Here is a 15967-nt window from a genome sequence, read left to right on the forward strand (position 1 = left end):
ATGTGGGTTAGAGAAAAAGGGACATCTCAGACGATGCTAGTAATCTCCTTGGGCTTTTCTTTGGCAAGTGCTAGTGGTCTGTTAATTTAATAAATTTTTTAAAAAATTAAATATTTTTATGTATACTTTTATATATGATTTCACATACACAAAATAAACCACATACAGCAAGAAGAACCATGAAACAATCAGGAATTATATAAATGTTACATTCATAGTGTTTTGGCTATTTATATTTGGCAGCCTTGAAGAAAACATCTTTCCTATCTTGGTGCATCTAAACTTCTGAATGTAAATGAACATCTAACATATCTCTATCAACTTAAAAAAAGTCTATCTGGACTTAAAAACATCATAAGCCCTAAACAACTAAACTTAATTATAGAACTAAAGCATCTGGTCTTCAATTCCATCAGAGACTTGAGAAGGAATAAAATTAATTACCTGAGTAAACAGGATGTTCAGATTAGCAGCTTCCAAAGTGGAAAAAAAAATGACAGAGACAGTTTGCTGCCTGAACAGTCACCCAAAGCTTTCTATAATGTTGGAGCATCATCTTCAGCCTTCTGGTCCAGTATATCCGACATAATATCTGCCTCACAAATATGTATGTCAGAAATTTAAACACTTTTTTTTAAATCTATCTCTTAGTCACAGGTGTATTAGATCAGAATCACAAGTGGCCAAGGAATGGCTGCTAAAGAGGCTGAAAATAGCCTAAAAGGAATCGTAACTGGACTCTGGACTTGCAACATTCCAACCCTTCCACAATCATTGACGTTCTCATTTGCTGTTCAGTCTTGCAGAATGTTGTTGGCAGGTGCTGTCTTTTCAGGAGCTTTTCTTTACAGGGGGTAAGGGGTACAGGTGAGAGATCTGCAGACCCATACTTTGCCAAGAGAAATAAAACTCACTGAAAGGAAATAGTGCCTTAAATGTATTGCTCTATTTTAACATGGAAAAAAGGAGGCATGTTCACCACTGCGAGGACAATAAACACAGAGGTGGAAATGATTCTGGGAGTGGGGATGAAGATCTGCTGCTAGTAGCCTGAACTTCAAAAGTGAGCCATGGTACTTTCAAATGTGTGTGTGTGTGTGTGTGTGTGTCTGTGTGTGTGTGTGTGTGTGTGTGTGTGTGTGTGTGTGTGTGTGTGCGCGCGCGCGCTGGCGTGGATCTGCTGTCTGATTTTGCCCTCAGGGCATCCAGACACTGTTGCACACCAGGCTTGACAGCTTGACAAGAAGGAAAGAAGTTTAGCTGGGTGGGTGGGTTAGCATGATGCCAGTCTGTGAGTGTGGGGAGGAAAATTCTCCAAGATAGTTTGTTTGGTTTGTTTTTTGTTTTTTGTTTTTTAGTGAAACAGCTCTCTTTTATGGGGGGGCAGGGCATAAGGGCTATATAAACCTTGAGGGAAGTGAGTAGAGGTTTTCAGGGTGAATGTATCTCATTGGCTGGGGCTGAGGTGCTCTGAATGCTTCATTTGCATCAAGAGGAATTCCTGGTGCTAGCTGGACACATCCTTATAAAGACATAGAAAGTTTTAACCTGAGACCTGGCCACCAGGCTATGTGAATTCCTCAAGGATGCCAGAGGTGGGGGTTGCATGGCTACTGGACCAGGACATGCAGGCCCAGAATAGGGGAGGGAGTGGTCCTTAATCCTGCCAGTCTCAGGATGAGCTTTTGAAGGTTTGGACATGTTTCACTCTCTGTCTTGCTCATCTGACCTATGTGATTGTGTATTAATTTTCACATAGATATTGTATGATTTACAGGGTACCATGTGATACTTTAATATATACAGAAAGGGCAATAGCATTTTAAAGGTTTACTGCGAAGTGATGACCTGGGACGAGGTCCTCTACGAAGGCTTGTAGTCAAGAAAAGGGTCGACTTTGAAACAATGACCACAAAGTAAGAGGGTTCTTCTCCCGTGACCTTTGAAATAAGAGGATCACTGTCTGAGAAAAGATAGTCTGTGGCTGTGACTTAACCTCTTTACTGTGATTTGTCACAAGGAGACAGCAGCTTTCATATTCTACAAATGGTTTCAAGGGAGAGAAAAATGACATCATACTGGATCGACGATGGGGCCAAGAGCTGTGCTGGGTTGTAGCGCCTGGTTTTATGGGATACTCCTTGCTCTGTGGATTGCTTCACATTCCACCAGTGTGACTCTATAGAACAGTATGAGATCAACCTTCTGTTCTTGGCTGACAACAATATTATTTCCTGGTTATTTACAAATCAGTTTTTATGCTAGCTATTTCACTTTATTAAAAATTAAAATGTGGTCAGCACGCATAGTTTATTAGTGTCCATGAATACCATAAAATTTGTGATTCTTCTTCTAGCCAGTGACTTCCAAATTCCCTTTTATTCTTTCTTTTGGGTTATCAGCAGAACATAATTCTAAAGCGTAATAATAATAATAATAATAATAATAATAATAATAATAATAATAATAATAATACTGTTTTGGCTAGGCAAGTCTAAACAGCAGCATCTACCCAGCATTTTCTAGCCAGCCATGAAGACAAAGACATCTAAAACTGTGGTTAGGAAAATCTCTGTTGTACTCATTATAACAGAAGCCCACAAGGTTGAAAATATATTGCCATCATTATCTATAATCACTCAAAGAATCAAAGAATTTGAAACCAGTCAGGGTCTGGGACAGAATCCAGCAGTGATTTCCTAGGAAAAAGAGAAGGAGGTGGAGAGAGCCTTGCTGTTTGTCAGAGGTACAGCCATTCTCAAGGCATGCTGTCACACCTCCCTGGGATCTTTTTTGTTGTTTTCAAGCCTCCCCTGTCTTTCTTTGGGCCTGGTTGCTGACTGCTTATTTTCTCTGAAGTCTGAGTCAGTCTAGCACTTTTGTGAGTCTGCAAAACTCTGTGCACACTCACTGTTATTTCAAAAAGGAAACAGCACCTTTACTTCAGCGAGGAAGGGCAGAGAGGACCACTTCAACTCTCCCTGTCACCTGTGTGTCCTGTCTTGGACCACACACATCTAAAATCCTACCTCTCACACTCCTTACCCCACCTCAAAGATAAGATGAACACATTTTCATTGGAGAGAAAGGGCCTGAGCAAATTTGTCTTCCATCTGCCATAGAAGGTAAGAGGAAGAGATGCCAGATGCCAGGACAGTAAAATGTAAGAACAAGCAGCTTCATTATTTCTAGACTGGAAATCCCACCTAGTGATTAATACTATTGTTTACTATTTTATTTAAAGAGCTTCTAACACCAATATGTAGTGGTTGAAGAAGATAGATCAAAGCAAGAAAAGCTTCCAAACAAAGTGATTTATTTATTTATTTATTTATTTATTTATTTATTTATTTATTGCTCCTCCCCCCTGCCCCCCAAAGTACATTATTTTTGTTGTGGTCAATGACATTTTCTTTGCTTACTAATGATTTTCTTGGCTAGCCTTTTCCTTATGTGCACATAATCGTTGCTTCTTAGCATTCCGGAAACAGGATAGATGGGCATTTATGTAGAACAAAACTTTGAGAATTCATGCTCAATTACTTACAACTCAAATGCTGAAAAGGTCTATGATTATGTGTATGTGTGTTATGCTGAAAAAAAAATACAATTTATATTATTTGATTGTCTGGGTAAGAAATACGTTTTCATGATCCCTGCCACTCTCCTCTTCCCATTATTTTAGAATTAACTGGTGGAACTTGTTAGGAAGAATCTTGTTAGGAAGCTTATTTTGGTTTCAAACAAAATTCTTTTGTAGAGACTTAGCCTCTCCTCACCCGTATGTCCACCCCAAAGTCAAGTGTATCCTGGTATAGTTTCTGTATAGTTTTTATGTTGCATTCGCTCCCAAGGCATGGAGCAGGATCACTATGCCCACAGCTTCCTACAGGGAAAAAAAAAAAAGAAAGAAAGAAAGAAGAAAAAAAAAGAAAGAAAAGAAAAAAGAAAACCACAAAGAATGTTTGAAATGATCTTTTTCTTGGTTGGCGGCATGGATGCCGATCCTCAAGGAAAATGCCTTAGGCTAAAACAAAGCCATATTCATTCAAAATAGATTGTTTAGTAATTGCAAGACTCTGGATTTTGTAAAACTGACTTTCAATGCAAGGGATTTACTTTCCTGGGGAAAGTTTAAAAGCAAAAGAGAACAAAACACCAGCAGAGGACAAAGTGTTAAAAGAACTTTGCCAAGGGCAAGAGCAGTTCAAACAACAACCATGTGAGTATATTGAAAAGAAAGGAGCCAATGTGGATGTGATTTGGTCTTGGGGTCACTGAGGAGCACCTGGCTGGCTTTATTTATAAGGCAATTGTCAAATCATTCTGTAGAATATGGATGAGGTGAAACGCAGAGGTGGAGTCTTATTGTAGATCATCTGTTACTTTTCAAATACAACCTTCTCTGAAATTCCAGGGAGAATGTGAGTCTAATAAAGAAACCTGTCAGTCAGTCCAGCGTGTTTATTTACGAGCCTGGGGTGCCAGGCACTGTTCTAGCCAATCTGAAGTGATACAAAATAAAGGTTAGTCATCACCCCTTGCAGTCTTTTGAGTGCAAACGGATTAAATCTGAGCACACATGCATATACTCTGTGGGTGGTCAAGAACACCAACTGTATGGAGATGCAAAAAAGCTCATTTCCAAAGCCCTCATCAGAAAACCAAGAAAATTACAAAAACTTGGACAATAATGGATTAGATTGCAAATAAGGCATGTCTCTTCTTGTGTGTCTTGTTCTGATTAAAATTAGGAGCTCTCTTTGCACATTCGAAAATGTACAAAATGGTTTCGGAATACGAGTGTGCAATTATGGAACTGCACTGACTTTGAGGTGCTGCTAACTTGGGTAAAGGCAGGAAGGCTTGCACCATCAACGTGCATACTCTTTTGGTTTGGTTTAGTTTTCAATTTTTGAGCCAGGGTTTCACTGTGCAGCCCTGACTGTCTTGGAGTTTACTCTATAGACCAGGCTGGCCTTGAACTCACAGAAATCTGCCTGCCTCTGCCTCTCTAGTGCCTGGGTGAAAGGCCTGTACCACCACAGACTGACAACATACTTACTCTTGAAGTCGTGAGTGATTGATTTACTTGTCTTTATATCTGGTCACGTGAAGGTAGAAATCAAAGAATAAAGAAGACTGAATGGGACGTGTTTGGGAAAAGTTCACAGAACAGCATCTTTAATTATTTGGTGCTGGGGATTTCCTGGATAGCAAACTGTCTAGTCCCCATTTGGAAAGAGGAGAAGAGGAGTCAGATCTGGCTAGAAGGGCAGCGGGGTGGGGGTGGGGGGTGGGGGGAAGAGGGGTAGGAAGGGTGGGGGGGGCAGCAGGGGGGCAGGGCGGGAATGCTATTTGGTAAGCCCCAGTGGTGTCCAGGAAGAAAGCAAAGGCTTGATATTGTATTTAGAGTAGGGACTGGTCCAGTAGTCTATTGCTGGCCCCAATCATGCCTGGGTGTCAATAATATGGCTACCTTGGTTCTGCGGTTGAATTGCAATCACTGATTGACTCAACAGAAGAATTGGTGATACATCTGACTACACACAAAGGCATTTGCTTGATACAATGTTTTTCTTTTTCTTTTCATGTTTTCATTTCTTTTTTCTTACCCTTTCCAGAGGATTTTTCTGCCTCTTGATAAGGAGAACATGTTGGATTCCTGTCACAGACACAAGCATTGCACAGACACAAGCATTGCACATGGAGCCACCCTAGGCCCTCCTGACATTTTTTTTTTTTTTTTTTTAGATATCTCCATAAGAACTTTAGGTCTCAGCACGAAGAGACCTTTCTTGCATAGAGGCAACCAACCAGTTCAAACATCAGGGACTCCAGGACAGCTTAGGACAGTACATGAATTGCCTCACTGTGTCCCCAGACACTCCAGGAGCTGGGTTTCTCTGTCAGGCAGCCCCCAGCTGCACAGTGCTACCCTCCACCCCCAGGTCCTTGCCTGACAGTGCATTTGGATACAGTCGTGCAAGGCTTCAATTCATGTTAAAACATGGACTTTTTAATCTTCCCTTTTGCTTTATTCATCCTCCTTCACACAGAGCCACTCTTGAGAGATCTTGAGTTCAACTTCCCTCCTTCAGTGCAGAACTCTGGGCACTAGTCCTGGTAAAGCGTTTTGGGAGTAGGGGATCCCCTTAGGAATGAAAGACAAGTCACAGCCAACCAGAGCCAGAGAAGGGGGAGGGGCTGTACTCTCGTACTTTTCTCTCTGCATTTGCAGCACCCTTGAGCAGCCCACAGACTCCTTATTTGGGGTTAGGGGCGCCCAGGGGAAAGGAAGCCCGGGCCGCCTGGCGGCATTCCTCGCCGCAGTGTGGGCTCCGTCTGCCGCGGGCCCAGCAGCACCCCCTGTCTGCGCCAGCACCTGTTGGCCCGCCAGCTGGCGGCCCGCGCCCCCCGCGCCCTCCCGGCCGCCCGCCCCGCGCCCCGCGCGCCGCCCGCTGGGGGAAGGTGGAGACGGGGAGGGGACAAGCGTGGTCCTCCCGGCCAGCCAGGCCTTTTCTGAGCTGCCCGTGTATAGCGGCTACTGCTCCCCAACCGTGCGTCCAGCCCTGCCGCAGGGCAGGCACTCCGGCGCTCGGGACTCCGAGCCGCTCAAAGTCTCCCGGCTTCCTGCAGCGCTTCGACGGTACCCAGGAGGACTTCGGTGGCTGCCGACTGCAGCAAGGCGACGTCTCCGTGGTGGATCCCCGCCAGCTCAGAATCGCCCCCGCGGCCTCTTTGCCAGCCCCGGACCCGCGCGGCGCTCGCAGGGCACGGTCCCCTCCCCCCAGGTGGGGGTGGGGCGCCGCCGGCTGCCCCAATACGCAGCTTTGTCATTGATCCCAAGGTGCTCGCCTCGCTGTCGACCTGGCTTCCACTCTGGCTCGGCGGGACCCGAAGTCCTCGCCTGTGTCCTGCCCCCTAAACTGACAGGTGCTCCCTGGGAGTCGCCACGACTCAACGCCGCTCCCCCGCGTCCCCACCCCCTCTTTCCTCCCTCGCCTCCCCCCACCCCCGGCACTTCGGCACAGCTCAGGATTTGTTTAAACCTTGGGAAACTGGTTCAGGTCCAGGTTTTGCTTTGATCCTTTTCAAAAACTGGAGACACAGAAGAGGGCTCTAGGAAAAAGTTTTGGATGGGATTATGTGGAAACTACCCTGCGATTCTCCACTGCCAGAGCCGGCTAGGCTCTTCCACCGCTGTGCAGCCTTCCCCCGGCTGGGCTGAGCCTCTGAGTCGCCGCTTCCCCAGTGCCCGCCGTAAGTGAGCCCTCGCCCCAGTCAGCCAAATGCTCCTCCTCGGCCTCCTCCTGCTGACATCTGCCCTGGCCGGCCAGAGAACCGGGACTCGGGCTGAGTCCAACCTGAGCAGCAAGTTGCAGCTCTCCAGCGACAAGGAGCAGAACGGTGAGTCTCTGCTCTTACTTCCCGCTTCTCTCCGTGCGTTCCGATTGGCATTGTGCGGTGGCGTGCGGGGTCCTCCAGCCAAGGAGCTGGTGGTAGCATCTCTGGCGCTGCAGATGCGAGTTTCCTGAGCTCGTGTACACTTTAGGGATGGGGGGGGGGAGGGAGTTTGCAACTTTAGAAGCTCACTGGGCAACGTGAGCGTGAGTGCCCCGCAACCTCAGCTTGGATAGGACGCTTGGGCTATGGGAACGAATGGAAAAGTCAGCTCTAAGCACATTGCTTGGTGGCATATGGCCAGAGTTACAAGTAAAAGAACTGCCTTTAAGAAGAAAGGCAAAATGAATGAGTCGTGACAAGTTTGACTTTATGCAGGTGTTGGTGGGTGGGTAGGAATGGAGAATTAAGGAAAGGTATCAGCGTCTTTAAACGGAACACTGAATATGGGAAGGCAGGCACCAATTAAGAAATAGGTGAGAAATACAGAGGTCAAGAGGCCACTTGGACATTTTCAGGGGAATTGGTTATGGTATTTCTGTTGCACTTTTTTTTTTTAAACGTGCCTTTGTGCCCTGAAGTCCTCACCTTTTGGTTGTTTTTTTTTTTTTTTTTTCCTTTCCTTTCTGTGTTCGTGAATGACTATTTTGTGTGTGTTGGAAGCGACTTAATCCTGCATAGGAAATGAGAATTACTTTCAGCTTTCAACTGTACCTGAAATGTTTAGAAAACTTTCAGATGCAAGTTCGCCTGGGCTGGGATTGCACAGAGCTGTAGAAAAGCTTCTTTCATAAATCCAGGGAAACTTCGGGTGTGTAATTTGCTTAGCCTCTGAACTCCATATGATTCACATCACTCAATTTCTAAACTCTTTTGCTCTTGATCTGCCATTATAAAGTCATTTTTTTTTGAGACTCTTTGGTAAATAGAAATTTTATACGGCACATGTAACCACAATGTTAATGTAGACTGTCTAAAGCTGGAATATTAAACACTGTTTACCAGTGGTGGCTCTTGCAGCTATTTGAAAAGAAACGGACATGCTTTTCTACTTTGTCATCTGTTTACAATGCGACTTCCCTAGCCAGGTAAAATGCCTGTAGGCGACATTTGGAAAAGGGGCATGGAGTGTAAGCGCTGCTTATCGCACAGTGACATTTTCTCTATATAGTGGATGCTTCAAGGCTTCATGTCTGGATTTCAGCTCCATAAAGTGTTCGTCTTAAAGCAAAGTCTGAAACTACTTATGTCCCCTTCATCATTCCTACTTGTTGCTGTGCATCCATCGTTGTGCTAGCTCCTTACGTGTGCCACCTTAAGGCTTCTGAAGTACTTACAGATCAAAGGGCAGCCCAATGATCTATCTATAATCATAGGGCTTGCAGAGAGAGCTGAGGGATCAAAGGAGCCACAACATCAGCTATACCCAAGCAGGAAGCAGATCCAAACCAACCTTTGTCCTTTCTAATGCAAAATAACTGTGTCGTTCAAAATATTGCTTCTTACTGCACCAGCTTATCCGTTGCAATACTGGGCAGTGCTCCTCTTTGCTTCTGGTCCCTCATCTCCTGTTGCTGTGCCCCAGCATCTCCCAGACTCCTCCATATCTGTGCATCACTCGGCTCTTTCCTTGCCCTTCTTTCTTGTGATCCACATGCTATCACCACTTTGCAATGAGCCCCAGAGCTTTCAGCTGCCTGCAGCCACTGGGGAGCTTCACAGCTTGAGAGGATGGGAGTTCAGTAAGCCAGGCCACACACGTTCTGGTGCCATCTGAGGCTGGGCCATTTCTCATTCCTAAGATGCATGGTGCTAAGAATAGCCTAGTCGTTTCCTAATCTGTGGGCAGAGGATCCGGCTATGTTTAGCTCTTGGAGAGTTGGCAGCAGGAAGTCAGTAGAGAGCAGAGCCACTACACTCACCTTATAGTTTCCAGACTAAAGAGAGGTAGGACCATCCGGCACTAGGGGGCAATATAGAGCTATTTTTTTTTCTACACATGCTCAGGTTGAATTTGCCACTTCATGGGGTTTCAGCATTTGAGGGTAACAGGTGGGTGAGGAAGAAGATCCCTCTGGAATGTGACCAGATTTCCTGGAATAACAACAGCTTCTTCTTCCTCCTCTTTGACTTTCAAAATTGCTACTTCCTTAATTGGGTTTTTGTTTTGTTTTGTTTTCACTCCCAGACAAGGCTGTGCTTGGGTTTTGATTGCTTTCTTGATATGTGTTGTTGATTGTCCAATTCCGTAGGTGTGAGCCCTCCTAACAATTTCAGCTAGAGAAAGCAAGGGTCAACTTGATGCTTCTCACTTAAAGGCCTTCTAAGGGCCAAAGACAAAGTGCCCAAATTGATCTTGTTTTGTGATCATAAGAGGTTCGCTGTGTTTTTAAGGACCTTCCCCCTTCCCACGGTACTTAGAGTCATAGGCCTGGTTAGTTTCAGTATTAATTTGATGTCCTAAGTGGAAATTGGCTGCTGTATCTGTTCTATAGCAGAGTTAGGTATACACAATTATACTGGAACATGTCAACATGACTCAAAATTAGGGATTAGCATCATTTTTCTGGTTGCTAGTTACTTGTTTGTTTTCTACTTTGAGATTACAGCTCTTGCTATTTGGATGAAAAATATTTTAAAATTTTATTCCCACTCTTGGTGATGGAACCCAGGCCTCACAAATGTTAGATAAACGCTATAGCACAAAGCGTGTTGCTTACCTCCAGGCCTTTCTCATTCCTAGTGTTATTTCATGCCCTCATGGGTCCTGTATGAAGCAAAACTTTCTAGATTTTCCTTGAGGAAATGAAGAAGAAAGGCTTATTTTGTGCATCAAATGGAGCCCAAGTAGATGGCAATTACAAAGCTGCCGGTGGAGTGATGCTTCACCTACCTTGAGGAAATGATTTTTACTGACCCGTCATCTGAAGTTACTTCCTGCTTGTCCACATTCTCCGCAACCGCTTTGTGGGCTTTTACACACACACACACACACACACACACACACACACACACACACACAGAGACACATATTCACTTTACATCTTGATGGCAGCCCCGCCCTCCTCTCCTCCAGGCCCCTCCCACCTACCCTCTTCTCCCTCCCTATCCATCTTCCCCTTGTCCTCAGAAGAAGGGAGCCCCTTATGCCCAAACCACCTCAGCACATCAAGCAGAATCAAGACTAAGCTCCTCCTCATCCACTGAGGCTAGACTCTGTAGCTAGGTTAGGGGGGGAAGTGATCCAAAGCAGGCAACAAAGCCCAGGTCCTAGACAGCACTTGCTCAGCTTACCAGGGAGCCACATGAAGATCTAACGGCCCATCCGTTACCTACGCATGCTTTGACTTAGAGTTTGTCTCTTTAAAGGCCCATTTATGACCAACAAATATTACATATAATTTTTCTAACGGGGGCCCTCATGGCTCTTGGGGCAACACACCTTGGGAAGCATGGTCCACTAGGAATGCTTTTGAGTTTTTGGTCTCCCTTTTAGTGCTCGTTCCTTCTTCCTACTGGTGCCACGTGCCTGCACTGAATCAAACTGTGCTCCCATTTCACCCATTTAGATGGGTAGCCTGGAAGCTCTTCTGTGCGTGAACTAATCAGAATCTTTAGAAAGGTGCCCAGAAGTACACAGGCTCTGACTCAGGCTTAGAAGGACTTTCCTGCAAGACAGCCTTTAAGTTTTAGTGTGTGGCCTTTGTCACATTTAGTTTTGTTACTTAGGAGCTTGAGAAGGAAACTTCCTCCTGTGGTTTTTGTTCTGTGTGAGAGAGCTGAGGCAGCCGAAAGAGTGTAGAGCTATTATGTAATGATGAGACCCATCCTTTCCTTCCAATAGGTGGGTTTGGACGTCCTACACCAACTGCTACAGTCTATGCTGAATCACATATACTTTACATTAGCTTGACAAGGTATTCGGAAAGTATAAAGGCCCCATAGATACTCCTCGGATGGGCATGCAATTTGTGAAGTCCTTGTAAACAGGTGCTGGGGTAGGAACTAAACTTTCTCAGTAGCTGCAGCAGCCAGAGTGTAACAGCCTGAGCAGCACAGCCTGAGGGGCACAGCCTCAGTGGCATAGCTTGTATGGCACAGCCTGAGTGGTCCAGCCCAAGTGGCACAACCTGAGTGGCACAGCCTGAGTGGCACAGCCCAAGTGGTACAGCCTGAGTGGCACAGCCCAAGTGGCACAACTTAAGTGGCACAGCCTGAGCAGTATAGCCTGAGTGGCACAGCCTGAGTGGCATAGCTTGTGTGGCACAGCCTGAGTGGCACAGCTTGTGTGGCACAGCCTGAGCAGCATAGCCTGAGTGGCCCAGCCTGAGTGGCATAGCTTATGTGGCACAGCCTGAGTGGCATAGCTTGTGTGGCACAGCCTGAGTGGCATAGCTTATGTGGCACAGCCTGAGTGGCACAGCCGGAATGGTATAGCCTGAGCAACATCACTTTTTCAGTCAGCTAAGTTTGCCTGTGTCTGGTTTTATTAGCTTCCCTGAAACCTCCTTCTCATCTGTCTCATATTCACTTCTACCTTTGTGCTTGTAACTTCTGTAGGGGGTTAAAATTCTCAGTTCTATCTATAAACTTCCAGGTCTTTTATATAAAAAGTATGATGATAATCTGGTGTAAATTAATTGGTATAAAACACCCACAAATCAAGTATTTCCAAAACCATTAAAGTTGTCCCCATAGGCTTTGTGTTGTGTCAGTCAAAATACCATGTCATAATCAAAGTTCCTCCATTGGATTATCCTCATGTAAATGTTTTGGATCATTTACTTGAAACTGTTGTCTGTAGCCAGGATATCTCTGTATTATTCATGTAGTTGCCAATGCACTTATTAAACAACCTGTACTGTGTATTTATCTCCACATCTGGCTTCCACTGTGAGTAAAACATTACCCTTTCCTTTCTCCTATGAGTCTGCCTAGAGGCTGATTTACAGTAGATGTGCCCTAGGACTTGTGCTGTTCTGTTAAAATGGGGGAGGTGTTTGTAGGTGTACTCTTCCACCAGCAGAAAGGGTCCAGCCTTTCAAAGCTGCCTGGCACAGCCCCAAGCCTGAAAAAAAAAAACTCCTTCAACTCTGGGTCTAGGAGCTGACTGGTGGGTGGCTCTACCATGCCAACAGTAAAGCTTGCTAACACTGAGAACAACTTAGCTCTGTTTGCAGGTAAATTCACTGGCGGCAGACATGGGAGCTTCAGTTTTTTAGTTGTCGGTCCTTGCCTCCTTATCAATTAGTGACCACTCTGTGTTCACATAGGTTATACTTTCCTGTCATAGATATTAGACATAGCCTCTCCCAGGACAGGTTTTACTGATCGTTCAGTCTAAACTAGACAACCTTCTGGTCTTGTCAAGGATGGTTAGCTGCATTGAACCTTCCATGCTTAGGTATAGTCCTCTTGTTTCCTGATTCAGTTTGTTTGTTTGTTTGCTTTCCCTCTTGTTTTTTCGTCTGTTCTTCCCTCTCTTATTATGGGGTCTGAGTTCTTTGAGAACATGGGCCTCGTCTGATTTTTTTCCCCATAGGACCTATAGTTCCTAGATCATGGTGTGGAAAAATACTGTGTTCCCACTAAGTATCTGTAAAATGTTCTGGCTGTGAAGTGCCTTTTTAAAAAAAGATTTATTTATTTATTTATTATGTATACAATGTTCTGTCTGCATGTACACCTGCAGGCCAGAAGAGTGCATCAGATTACATTATAGATAGTTATGAGCCACCATGTAGTTGCTGGGAATTGAACTCAAAACCTTTGGAAGAGAAGGCGGTGCTTTTAACCGCTGAGCCATCTCTGAAGTGCCTTTTTAAAGCATGACTGTGGTATCTACTATAGAAGCAGGCCCTCTTTAAAGATGTCTTTTACAATGTTTGTCCTTTTTCATAGGAAGATAAACTTGGGAAGGGTAGGACAGATCAGAATACTGTTTGGCAGTGTTGGTGAACCCACCAAATCCCCAAGGGTGGATACCAAGAAATGGGCAGGTTTCCTAGACACAGTGTTGGCCATTCTCTTAAAAGTGATGTTTGCTTATGTGCATATGTTGTGATTTCTGAGGACATGGATTTGATGTGCACCAAGACTCTTGAGAATGGAAAGTAGACAAGAAGCCAGCAAATTCGCTGAGCTTTTCATTTTGTTCTTTGGTGTATTGACAGCTTGTACCTTAAAATGCTAGAGATCAGCCAGATGTGGAGGCATACACCTGCAATCCCAGCACTTAGGGAAGGAGAGGTAGGCATATCTCTGTGAGTTCAAGGCCAGCCTGGTCTATAAAGCAAGTCCAGGACAGCCAGGGCTACACAGAGAAACCCTGTCTTAGAAAACCAAAGGGAAAAAACAAGCTAAATATTAGCAACCAGTACTATGCTGATGATGTTTGACCCCGGAAGACCATAGGATTCACTGATTAAAAAAACTTGTGAGGCCTTCAATATCCTCTGTAAAGGTATGAGCACACCAATAGTCAGTTGCTAATATGAAAATATATTTTTCTTTATATTAGAATCAATGAGACCAAGGTCATTTTCCTGACAGAATGAGACACCTTTAAAAGCATTGTTTATATAAGAACATTTTGTGCATTTCAGGTCTATGAGATAAAAACACTGTCGACCAGGACATTAAAACAAACAACTTCATAACGAGCACATTCAATTCATAGCTCAGCTCATCTGGCTAACACATACTGTGATAATTCTGCTGTATAAACATGGGACAGTTTGGCAAATGATTAAAAAGGCTGCCTTTAGAATTCTTACCACCCAGTTTCAGAGCTTCACAGCAAGCAGGTAAACTGCTTGATGAGTTATCTTAATTAATACTTCAGTTCAGAAATTGATAGTGATGAAATGTCAATTGACATTAACAAGCTTGGTTCTTTAAAAAAATGTCAATCTTTTGCTGAGCTATAGAAAACACGGCGTGTTATTCTATTGAAGAAGATTTTTATAGGGGTACCTCTGATTTTGCATATGTTACATAGGCAGTCCTATTCAGAGGCTCATTTTGTCATAGTTTGTCTGTTTTGTTTTCCCTGGACCAAGAACATCAGAAAATAAACACACAACAATAAATCAGTGACTTGCCTGAAACAGTGGAGGTTCAGTTTATTGGGAGTTTTGTTTTGAAATTATTTAATTTGAACGCAGAGGATCTGGAAATTATAAAGATGGGCTGTAAGACAGATATTAACAGTAAAGCCAAGCCCTTAAACGTGGTATTTTTATATGCTCTGAACTCATGTGTCTTACATTTATGGCATTGTACTCATTTCACTTTCATTAGATGTCGGGCCTCACAGATATTACTCTGTTCCACTGGAGGTGGCACAGCCTCTGTTTTGGACATTGGTCTTGTTGTCACTCCAGTTGTCATTCCAAGGCTAGTTTTACTAGTTTTGAATTTTGTGTGTGTGTTCTGTGGCAATTCTTCTAATGATGATGCTTTTGTATTGGCTTCATCCCTTTCCAATAGCAGCTGAGTCATTTCTCAGTAAGATAACATGTGTTGCTGAGCACCTCGTGAGGAATCCAGCCTCCCTACTCCAAGAGGCACAGTAATGTAAGTTCAAGGTCACAAGTTCCCTTTTTGCAGTGTCCATTGTGTAATGCAAAGCCTACAAGGGCCACCAGGAAGACGTAGAACCCATAGTGTAGGCACGTGTCTTGGGGGGCTCTGTATGAGTCCTTCATTTTGAGTAGCTTTCTGGGTTTCCAGGAATGCGCATGCAGGAACGTATTTGTGCTCTGTGCTTGCAGAAAGTACACAGTCCATCAGTAACTATCCTGTGAGGTATTCAGGAAAACAAACAGCTTAGTGGAATTTCCAAGACAGGCCTGGGAGTCATGGGCCTTGTTATTATGAAAGAGATCTCATATGTTTTATTAGGACATTGCTTTCAATCAGCAAATGTATTGAGCATGTGCTCGGTGCCTAGCTTTGCCCTACGTGGTGGGGTTCTGGTCGGTATGTGAAGGACTTGTTCTTCCTCCTCCTTTTAAAACATCTGGTCTTGCTTTGTAGTTCAAGCAGGTTTTGAACTCACTATGGTAGTAGCTTCGGCTGGTTTTAAATCTCATTAGCCTCCTCCTTCATCTTTCTGAGTGCTAGGGCAATTATTGTCCTTGAAATCTGCTACAGACAGTTAGCAGACCCATTCTTGACTTCATGTGCTGTCAGTTCTGGCTCAACAATACCATAGGGATGAAGAGGACCAGCAACACTTAAATTGTTTCTTGAAATGAGTGGCCGATTTTGTCTGGCTAGCAGGTTCAAGGAGAAATGTCTCTTTAAGAATAAGGTGAATTGATTTGAAATCAGTGCTTGAGATAAAGGAAAACACTACAGAGGGGGAACAGTCTGAGCCAAATAACAGATGCAAGAACAGTCTAGACTCTGGAGCAAGCTTAGGAAGAGTACAAAGGTATCCTGAGCTCATGGATTTGAAGTCTTGATACTGTTTTCAGTGTCTGCTTCCTGCAGCATTGGTAGCCAACATAATGAAAGACAAAATTGTCTTCACTGTCATAATTCAGCTGAAAAAAAA

The 15967-nt window shown here is 44.2% G+C and overlaps 1 protein-coding gene across 2 annotated transcripts in view; it reads left to right on the forward strand.

Annotated features, from left to right (window-relative positions):
* The first annotated feature begins 5345 nt into the window (after window positions 1-5345).
* PDGFC (platelet derived growth factor C) overlaps window positions 5346-15967 on the forward strand; it is a 159382-nt gene continuing 148760 nt past the window's right edge. Inside the window, exon 1 of one of the 2 annotated variants that reach the window (XR_014776708.1) lies at window positions 5346-7410. Coding sequence is in view for 1 of the 2 variants with exons in the window: in XM_084768742.1 (XP_084624868.1) it covers window positions 7293-7410 (118 nt within the window). In the remaining variant the exon portion in view is untranslated. The remainder of the gene's footprint in view (window positions 7411-15967) is intronic. The other variant, XM_084768742.1, reaches the window with a different exon arrangement.

The sequence above is a fragment of the Acomys minous genome, assembly GCF_964271855.1.
Source record: "Acomys minous genome assembly, chromosome: 19".
NCBI lineage: Eukaryota > Metazoa > Chordata > Mammalia > Rodentia > Muridae > Acomys > Acomys minous.